This window comes from Saccopteryx leptura, chromosome 1 (assembly GCF_036850995.1).
Source record: "Saccopteryx leptura isolate mSacLep1 chromosome 1, mSacLep1_pri_phased_curated, whole genome shotgun sequence".
Classification (NCBI taxonomy): domain Eukaryota; kingdom Metazoa; phylum Chordata; class Mammalia; order Chiroptera; family Emballonuridae; genus Saccopteryx; species Saccopteryx leptura.
The window spans coordinates 7622863-7632377 of record NC_089503.1 but is presented as its reverse complement, the minus strand read 5'-3'; the positions used below and the strand labels follow the sequence as shown (position 1 = coordinate 7632377).

At 54.9% G+C, this 9515-nt stretch overlaps 2 protein-coding genes across 7 annotated transcripts; one reads left to right on the top strand and one right to left on the bottom strand.

The window, feature by feature from the left end:
* Nucleotides 1-856: 856 nt before the first annotated feature.
* KAT5 (lysine acetyltransferase 5) lies at nt 857-8149 on the top strand. 6 transcript variants are annotated; one of them, XM_066352815.1, is made up of 14 exons: nt 857-1055; nt 1155-1221; nt 1523-1591; nt 1683-1819; nt 2083-2259; nt 2349-2423; nt 2533-2607; nt 2884-3132; nt 3208-3297; nt 4942-5082; nt 5162-5255; nt 7138-7297; nt 7429-7510; nt 7601-8149. In XM_066352815.1, exons 1-14 carry the CDS (start codon nt 1044-1046, stop codon nt 7733-7735), a joined length of 1563 nt encoding a protein of 520 aa, XP_066208912.1. In that variant the 5' UTR covers nt 857-1043; the 3' UTR covers nt 7736-8149. The 6 variants fall into 6 exon arrangements, with proteins under 6 accessions (XP_066208912.1, XP_066209161.1, XP_066208989.1 ...); XM_066352892.1 differs by having other exon boundaries at nt 865-1055; nt 2104-2259; XM_066353064.1 differs by lacking the exon at nt 2083-2259 and having other exon boundaries at nt 861-1055.
* Nucleotides 8150-8215: 66 nt separating this feature from the next.
* Nucleotides 8216-9515, bottom strand: RNASEH2C (ribonuclease H2 subunit C). Its single transcript, XM_066358413.1, has 4 exons — nt 9264-9515; nt 8882-9078; nt 8686-8805; nt 8216-8350 (listed from the first exon to the last, which is right to left on the bottom strand). The coding sequence occupies exons 1-4, from the start codon at nt 9430-9432 to the stop codon at nt 8324-8326; spliced, it is 513 nt and encodes a 170-aa protein (XP_066214510.1). The 5' UTR covers nt 9433-9515; the 3' UTR covers nt 8216-8323.

The window sequence follows — 9515 nt, the reverse complement described above, 5'->3', positions numbered from 1 at the left end:
AGAGAGATGGGGGGGAGGAGCTGGAAGCATCAACTCCCATATGAGCCTTGACCAGGCAAGCTCAGGGTTTCAAACCAGCGACCTCAGCATTTCCAGGTTGACGCTTTATCCACTGTGCCACCACAGATCAGGCCAAAACTCATTATACCTTTAATGAAATATTACATTTTAATTCCCTTGCCTTTGTTACTTAAGTAAACAAACCTATACCAGTAAAAAGTGCCAAACCAGGGGGTGACAAGCTGTCATTAGAAATATCTTAAAATAACAGTTTTATGGAATTGTCAGATATTATTTAATATTTTTTCATTAATTTTTAAAACTTCCCTATAACAATCTAGTTTTGTGTACCTTCCATTCTTAAGTATTAAATAAAATGAAATAATAAACTGCCTTTCAGTATATCTTCTTTTTTACACTTAAAACGGTCATTAGGGCAGAGAACCGGTTATTAAATTATTTCAGTCCCACCATCGGATGTTTCTGTCTCGCTTTCCCCCTTCTATCTAAAATCAATCAGTCAATCAAAAAAAAAAGCCCTAGAAATAGTTCGAGTCAGGAATTGAGCTCCCTTCACTGTCCTGCCCACTTCTCCGGCCTCCCAAACCTTCCACCCGCCCCCCTCCACACCCCCCCCCCCCGCCCCCCAGCACGCGCAATTTACTCCCAGCGACAGCCTCCTATTCCCACCACTGCCATTAGGAGACGCCCGAGTCGCGCCACCAGCACAGCATAAACACAAGAACCAAAGGATGCGCGCTGCACCCACATGACCGGCGTCGCCAGGGTGAGCGTCACGTGACAGGCTCAGCTTTCCTCCAATCGTTTAGCACGTTGCGGGGATTTCCAGGACTAGCCCCGAGCCTTACAACACCCTATTTTCCTGTCAGCCAAATGGGCCGGTCTCCCACTTCCAGCTGGGCGGTGGTGTCGTTCAAGGGTCCTAGTCTACAGTGGTATCGGGAGGCCAAGGCCTACAGCGCGCTCAGTCTCGGAAGTGACGTATCCCAGCGAGGCCGGAAGTGGCAGTGGAGGGAGGGAAGATGGCGGAGGTGGTGAGTCCGATGCCTGGGGCGGGGCGGAGGGAGCCAGGGGAGGTGGGTAGAGCCCGAGGACCCCCAGTAGCCGACCTTGGCGCCGCGCTGTCTCCCCAGGGGGAGATAATCGAAGGCTGCCGCCTGCCGGTGTTGCGGCGGAACCAGGACAACGAAGATGAGTGGCGTGAGTGACGTTGGGGGGCGGAGCTAAGGAACCTGAGGGCGAGGGGCGGGGGGAGCCAACCGAACTTCGGGAGGGGGAGAGGCTTTGAGAATTCTGGGCGGGCGGGGCGCAGATACACGGGAGGGGCGTGACTTGTGGCCGCCTGGAGATGAACAGGGCGGGGCTTGGAGAGGGGGGTGGCACTGGGTGACTACAGAGGGCTTGGGTGAGAGCTTCCAAGTGTTGGGGTTTAGGGATCCTGCCTGGGGGTGGAGCCTCATCGCCTGACCCTTCTTCTAATGCCTCTATGTTGTTCCCACAGCCCTGGCTGAGATCCTGAGCGTGAAGGACATCAGTGGTCGGAAGCTTTTCTACGTTCATTACATTGACTGTGAGTACTGGGCTGGCGAGAGGAGGGATGGCAGGGTACGGTGGGGGGGCGGCCTCTGGCATTCCTTCCTGAGCCATCCCCACTGCTGCAGTCAACAAACGCCTGGATGAATGGGTGACCCATGAACGGCTGGACCTGAAGAAGATCCAGTTCCCCAAGAAGGAGGCCAAGACCCCCACCAAGAACGGACTTCCGGGGTCCCGCCCTGGCTCTCCAGAGAGAGAGGTGGTGAGTAGGTCCCCTACTTCACCTCTTCTTTCCTGCCTCCTACTCTCATCTCTCGGCCTCAGTGGCTCCTAGATGGGCTGGAGGCACACTCTCCTACCATGGCTTCAGCTTGCGACGGATCGGAACCGATTGCAGGTGTAGCTTCCAGAATCCAACAGCTATTCCTGTGTCTTTGAGAGGGTGGGGTTTGATCAGTCCATGCTGAGGGAACCCTATTCCTCATCCCCATCCCCATCCCACCACCATCCCCACCCCAAAGGAAGACCCTGGACCTATCTCTACAGCCGGCCTCCGCCCAGGCCAGCGGGAAGACCTTGCCAATCCCGGTCCAGATCACACTCCGCTTCAACCTGCCAAAGGAGCGGGAGGCCATTCCCGGTGGCGAGCCCGACCAGCCGCTCTCCTCCAGCTCCTGCCTGCAGCCCAACCACCGCTCCACGGTACCCTCTGCAATTCCAGGGACCTTGCTTTCCTCCCAGGTCCCACCTTCTCTACCTTCTGACCCACCTTTCTTGGTTTCTCTCTGCAGAAACGGAAGGTGGAGGTGGTTTCACCAGCAACTCCAGTGCCCAGCGAGACAGCCCCAGCCTCCGTTTTCCCTCAGGTGAGTCTTCCAAACTATATTTTCTTCCCTTCCTTTTTTCTACTTTCTAGTAGCCTCTTTTAGATTCATCACACAGCTGCCTCTTCCTTTCCTACCATCTCATCTGCAGAATGGATCAGCCCGTAGGGCAGTGGCAGCCCAACCAGGACGGAAGCGAAAATCAAATTGCTTGGGCACTGATGAGGTAGGTCTGGGGAAGAGGGAAGCTGAGTAAGGAGATGTAGGCAGGGTGGAGAGTTTAGTGGCTAGTTTAAAAATAAACAATGGGATGAAAAATGAATAATAAACGATGGGAAAACTGTAAGTAAATAAAAATAAACACTGATGATATGAGAGTAGGGATGATAGTACATCACCCACAGGGTTGTTCTTAAGCTTGAGCAAGGGAACCTGTGGGGGGTGCTATGTGAGCTGTCGTGTCCTGTAACCCACACGGCTGTCTTCCACTGGCCCCGGGCAGGACTCCCAGGACAGTTCAGATGGAATACCATCAGCTCCGCGCATGACTGGGAGTCTTGTATCTGACCGGAGCCACGACGACATCGTCACCCGGATGAAGAACATTGAGTGCATCGAGCTGGGCCGGCACCGCCTCAAGCCATGGTACTTCTCCCCGTACCCACAGGAGCTCACCACATTGCCGGTCCTCTATCTCTGCGAGTTCTGCCTCAAGTACGGCCGTAGCCTCAAGTGTCTACAGCGCCACTTGGTATGAGGGGTCCCAGGTGCTGCCCTAATAACACTCCCACCCTTCCCCCACCCCTGAACCTCCTTTCTTCCTCAGACCAAATGTGACCTGCGACACCCTCCAGGCAACGAGATTTACCGCAAGGGCACCATCTCCTTCTTTGAGATTGACGGACGTAAGAATAAGGTCAGTTAGCTGTTGGAGGGCAGTGGGGAGTCCGCAGAACTTGGAGCCTGGGGAAGTGAGAAGAGAGCCACAGCTTCTTGCTCAGGAAAACACTGATCAGTCTGGGTGACAAGTCAGTTCACCCTACTTTTATTGAGTTCCTGCTGAAGGGCAGGTGCGGGGAGATGTTAACATGACTGGGAATTGACAAAATATCGGCGCTCTGAGAGCTCAGTTCATGGGGAAACAGACACACCAATGGCCACTTAGATCCCAGTGTGACTGTGTCGTGAAGCAGAGAGTGGGTTATTGAGACCTACAGGAGGCTGTCAGTAAAGCTCCACAGTGGTGACTTTTGAGCCTCGAACATGAAGGACAAGGTGGGTAAGGGACTCCCGAGCAGTGGGGGTTGCAGGGCGGGCATGGGTATACAGAGATGGTGTGTGAGAGGCAGACCTCTGGCTGCAGGGCAGAGATGAAGGACAGAGCTCAGGTGGGAACGAGGTCAATCGGGAAGGAGTTGGGGACACCCTCAGTTTGGGGTTTCAAACCTGCGTTAGTCCGTGGCTGTAGGGAGGAAGGAGTGACCCAAAGGGACTGTTGAGAGACCCCCATTCCTGGGGCCTAGTGGGCTGTGAGGGAGAGGAGGCACCTCGATTGGCAGGGGAGAGCTATGGCTTGGGTGCTGGGGAGCTTGATGGGAAGATGCTGTTTTAGGCACAGTTCTTGGGCATCCAAATGGCAGTGCCCATCGGGCAGTTAAAAAGTCATGTTTGAAACGCAGGATAAATTGTGTGCAAAGGTAAAAATACACTGCTCCCAAAAATTAGGGGACATTTTATCGCTTTATATTCATTTTGAAACATCCCTTGATTTTTGTGAGTTGTGTAGTAAGATTAATACTTTTGGGGGGGGCAGGGGGCTCCTAAGGCTGTTATTTTGTTAAATTCCAGAACTCCTATACCTCAGTTATAGACTACCAGGTCAATTCCCAAGAGGTGTGACTATAGGCAAGAGTTGAAGAGTTCCTTTTTTTTTTTTTTTACAATTTATTTATTTTTTACATTTTATTTATTCATTTTTTTAGAGGAGACACAGAGAGAGGAAAGAGATAGAAAGAACAGAGGGAGGAGCAGGAAGCATCAACTCCCTTATTTGCCTTGACCAGGCAAGCCTGGGGTTTCGAACTGGCGACCTCAGTGTTCCAGGTCGACGCTTTTACCCACTGTGCCACCACAGGTCAGGCCAAGGTTCCTTTTTTCTTTTTTTGACAGCCAGACTCTTAAGAGGATCACATGAACAGAGCTTCTCTCATAAGCCTTGGTCAGTTTTCTTGAGGACATGTCAGTTTGTTGCCTGTCGTTAATGATAGCAGAGAGCAATGGAGGCCCCCTCCAGAAAGACTTAGGCATGAGGAGCAGGGGTAAACCTTCCCAGCTCGCTGGGAGGCAGGTTGTCAAATGGGCTGGTCCCTGGGCTCAACACTGTGATGTGGCCCTGCCCAAGCAGAAGGGACAGTGTGATTGACCAGAACGGGTCAGGCCTTTGGGAGGAATGCTCATCACATACCAGCCTGGGGTATAAAGAAGCTCCCAGTTGACGCTGGCCCAATGGTCATGCTTGAGGCAGGGTACCCAGAGTGGTGACAGGCCTTTTCCTTTGCAGAGTTATTCCCAGAACCTGTGTCTTCTGGCCAAGTGTTTCCTCGACCACAAGACATTGTACTATGATACAGACCCTTTCCTATTCTATGTTATGACAGAGTATGACTGCAAGGGCTTCCATATTGTGGGCTACTTCTCCAAGGTGAGTGCTTATCCAGCCTGTTCCTCAGTGCTGCCCTGGGCCGGGCCCCTTTCTTCACACTCACCTGCCTCTTTTCCAGGAAAAAGAATCAACAGAAGACTACAATGTGGCCTGCATCCTGACCCTACCTCCCTACCAGCGCCGGGGCTACGGCAAGCTGCTGATTGAATTCAGTGAGTCCTTACACTTGCGGCTGGGGGTGGGGGGTGGATACCAGCAGGCCCAAACCCAGTGCTCCCATCGGTGCCGCAGACAGATATGCTGGGTTGCTATGATTCAGCTCTGGCTGTGCAGCCCCGTCACCCTGGCCAGAAGTCAAGATGGGTCTCTTCCGAGATCCTTTCATTCTCAGTGACTGCCCGCTTATGTAGATTAGGTTCTCAGCTCCTCACTGTTCCTTGGCTAAGGTTCTAGTGTCACTCAACTTTCCCCAAATCTGACTCATCTGCTCCTGCCTAAGGCCATGGGCAGAAGCTAAATGAGCCACCAGTGCTCACCCCTCTGCTACTGTATTGCCATACAAGTTCTAGGCGAGGACCAGTACCTTTTTCCTGTTGTTTCCTGATCCTGATAGACAAGACATGTTCAAAATGCTATTAACTTACCAAAGAGGTGTCGGCACTTGCTTGCATGGATACAGCCTGTATTCCTTACATTTGGTCATGTCAGTTTCTTAAAGCTCAGAAAGGACTCTGCCCCTCATCCTTTATGAATTCATCAGTGTTCCCCTCAATTCCAACACCCCCTTCTGCTTCCCAGCCTCCCACTCCTATTCTGTTCAACTACCATTCATTGGGGTAAACAGGCTCTGATTGGAAGACGGGGAGGAGGCTCAACTGTTTGGTGAAAACAAAGAGGCTTGACTTGATCAAGATCATGGTCCATTTAAGACATTTTATTGATAAAACTGTCAAGATGGAGTCACATCTTCAGGAAGCCCTCAGCCTGGTAGAGCAGGCGGATGCTTAACAAAGCCTGGGACCTCAGTCCTCAGTGGAGAGGGAGGGTGCAGACAGGGAGGGTAGGTGTTAGGAGGGGCACTGGGAGGGGCCGGGAGTTCCTACAGCTGCAGATGTGGTATCCAGTTGATCTGTCAGGACTGGACATGCACACAGACCCAGCAAGGTTAATAGGAAGCCATGTGTCCCCTTCCTCCTCCATGCTTCCTCTCTAAAGCACGAGCTTCTCTGTCCCTCTCACCACCGGCTTGCATGGTGGAAGTCATGAGACTGCAGGACCGGCTGATAAAGATGCACCAAGGATAGGAAAGCAGAATGGGCTCTCTTGCAAAATGAAGTGGTTATGACAGGGTGAGGAGGAGCTTCTATAAGCAGTAGAGACATCCTAGGGCCCTGATAGGGTGAATGAAGACTGCCCAAGAGACATGAAGCCATGTTGGCTCTTGCAGCAACTGAGTTCTCCCCAGAAACTGCCTGCCAGTGCCCAGCTGTCAGCAGGCCAGAGCGGAGCAGTCAGAGTGGGAGGGAAGGAGCTTTGAGAGGCCAGTTCCCTGCTGAGGACCGGCCTCCCTCTGACTTGGGAGGTGCTCTGGCACTCTGTAGCCTCACAGCCTGGTCTTAGAGCTGCTGGTGCTCCTCGGTCACAGCTTAGGGGACTGGTGGACTGTGCCAATCCGAGTATCTTCAGCCTGGACCAGAGGTAGGGTCTGCCCCCTCTCGTCACATACCCAGGTACAGAGAGTGGAATGACACAGGAAGACTGGAGGCTTTCTTTCTGTAAGCCATTTTCTCTGCCTCCCCCTGTCCCACCTCTAAACCCTCACTGGCTCTTGAGTGCCCCTCCCAGCTGATTGTAGCTACTTCTCTCTGTGCCCTAAGATCCTCCGCTGTCCTTGGTACACAGGTGAAGGGTGAAGGCTCATTGGCGCTTTGAGGAAACTGAAGCACAGAACAGACAAGCCATACATATCTCAGTCAGAACTAGACAGCAGGGCCGGGATGGGAAGTGGGCAGCTTGCCTCTACAACCTGTACCGTTCAACATTGGTTACATGAAACTGGGCCCTCTAACTCATCGCCTTGCTCTGTTGCTTTAGGCTATGAACTCTCCAAAGTGGAAGGGAAAACAGGGACCCCTGAGAAGCCCCTCTCAGATCTTGGCCTCCTATCCTACCGAAGCTACTGGTCCCAGACCATCCTGGAAATCCTGATGGGACTGAAGTCTGAGAGCGGGGAGAGGCCACAGATCACCATCAAGTGAGCCTGGCCCCACCCACCTGGGGATGCATGGCATGGTCTGTCTTTTCCCAGGCTTTCCACCCTGGGGCTCCTGGGGGCCTGGGGCAAAGGTGAAAGCCCCAGGGGACCTGATCTTTGCCCTCCCACAGTGAGATCAGTGAAATCACCAGCATCAAGAAGGAGGATGTCATCTCCACTCTACAGTACCTCAACCTCATCAACTACTACAAGGTAGGGGCGGGCAGGAGGAGACAGGTGTGTGGAGGGATGCAGATGGAGGCCCTGTGTGGGCTGACCTGCTCTGTCCCATCTTGTGCCCAGGGCCAGTATATCCTCACATTGTCAGAAGACATCGTGGATGGACATGAACGGGCTATGCTCAAGCGACTCCTCCGCATTGACTCCAAGTGTCTGCACTTCACTCCCAAGGACTGGAGCAAGAGGGGGAAGTGGTGACAGGCAGAGCCCATGGTAGCGCCAATAAAGCTGGCAGAACTGGAGCTGACAGCCCATCCCGCCCCCACTGGGGCCCCTAAGGGGGACACTAAGGGACACAGACCAGGCTGAAGACAGTTCCACAAGGAGAAGACAGGCCTGGTAGGGGCCGGTTGGTGCCCAGCACCAAAGTGAGCTCAGGGCTCAGGTCAGCTCTAAGGTCAGCTGGCTGCAGGCTGTGGCCTGCTGTGAACCAAGGACCAGAAGGAGTGGACAGATGTGTACAATGAGATAGGGATGGGACACTGTACAGAGGGCTGGTGGCTGTAAAAAATTTCTTTTGTAAAGTAGGAGTTGGGGGTGGGGTGGGTGCTGGCCGCGAAATTCTGGCCTCTCTTGCCCCTCCTGCCCCGGACAATAAATTGTTTCCATAGGCCAGAGCCATGAACAGTTCTTGGGGAGTGGCACTTAGGAGCTCCAAGCTAAGGGCAAAGTCACAGGTGCTGTGAAGAGCTCGTTTATTGGGGTGACAGAATCAGCAGGTCCAAAGTGAGGAGCTGGTTTACTGGGGTGGAGGGAGTGGTGTCTTTCTATGTCAAGCTCTGGTCCTCAGTCTTCCGGCACCTGTGCGTGAATCTGCAAGAGCAGTCACCTTTGCTACTGGACCTCTGACATGGAGTGGCTGGGGGGTCCACACACTCGGGGGGGGGGGGGGGGGACGGGACTCGGCTGCCAAAAGGACAGCCCCTTCTCAACAAGCCCGAGAAGACTGGTGGGGGAGCCCCGCTACCCTTACCCAGCCTAAACCGTCCAGTCGCCAGGCTCCATCAGCCCCGTTGTGCATCGCATCCCTTAAAGCCCCAGGTCCACTTAGAAGTGACACTCTGGATAACCAAGGAATAACCTGGAGGCCAGAAAGGAGGCACGGAGGGGCCTGGGAGGAAGAGGGCCCACCTACCCTGTGTACTCACCGCTGCAGCGAGGCGGGGCCAGCCTAGGGCCGCGCGCACTTTGGCATCGGGTCCAGGGATGGCCTCCAGTCCCCACAGAGTGAAGCGGCTGAAACTGGCGGAGGCTCCGATAAAGCGGTCCTGGAGGAGGGGCCGCCCTCAGCATCCGGGCCGCCGCTCCCGACCGTACCCCTGCCAACCCCATCCCTGCGCTCACGAAGTCCCGCTCCAGCGCCTCCCGGGGTTCCAGCAGCCGCTGCTCTTGCTCGTCGTCGTCTGGACCCTCTGAGAAGTCCGGCTTCCCCACCGGCATCTCTGCGTTCTCTTCCATCACCATCACGTAGCCCGCGAGGCCGGGCGGCACCTCCACCTCCTCGCCCCGTAGACTGCGGCCCCGAAACGACACTTCGAGTCCTGGAGGTCGGTGCAGGGCCTCGGTGAGGGCCTGATCCAGCACCGGCGGGCACGCCCGGTAGCGGCCCTCCCGCCCCGTCCAGTGGACCACGATTCCCAGGAGCCCGCGCGCCCGGCCTCGCCGACGAGAGAGCGGCGCTCGCGCGGGGGCTCCCGGGAGACCTTGTCCGGTCGCGAGCGCTCACCGTCGGGACCCTGACGGATGGCCGGGGTGAAGAAGCGTCCCACAGGAGCGGGACGGTTAATCGGGATCTCACAGGGCAGAAGGTGCAGCGTGCCAGGGGTGGCGCTGCGCAGAGTGGCGGCGCGCAGGTGAACTCGGTGCTTCTCGAAGTCCTGCTCGCTGTTCTCCATTTTCTGCCCGAGTCCGTGCCTCGCAGGCTAAGGCCAAAAACTGGCGGGTAAAGCGCGGGTCCTGTTGGAAGACGGTAGGCAGC

Excerpts from the sequence above, each read along its gene's own strand:
- KAT5 (XM_066352659.1), top strand. The coding sequence starts at position 1,044 with ATGGCGGAGGTGGTGAGTCCGATGCCTGGGGCGGGGCGGAGGGAGCCA. Across the intron at positions 1,592-1,682 it reads CTACGTTCATTACATTGACT|TCAACAAACGCCTGGATGAA; the intron begins GTGAGTACTGGG and ends CCACTGCTGCAG. Across the intron at positions 3,298-4,941 it reads TTGACGGACGTAAGAATAAG|AGTTATTCCCAGAACCTGTG; the intron begins GTCAGTTAGCTG and ends TTTCCTTTGCAG.
- RNASEH2C (XM_066358413.1), bottom strand. The coding sequence starts at position 9,432 with ATGGAGAACAGCGAGCAGGACTTCGAGAAGCACCGAGTTCACCTGCGC. Across the intron at positions 9,079-9,263 it reads CATCCGTCAGGGTCCCGACG|GACTCGAAGTGTCGTTTCGG; the intron begins GTGAGCGCTCGC and ends ACCGACCTCCAG. Across the intron at positions 8,806-8,881 it reads AGGCGCTGGAGCGGGACTTC|GACCGCTTTATCGGAGCCTC; the intron begins GTGAGCGCAGGG and ends CCCCTCCTCCAG.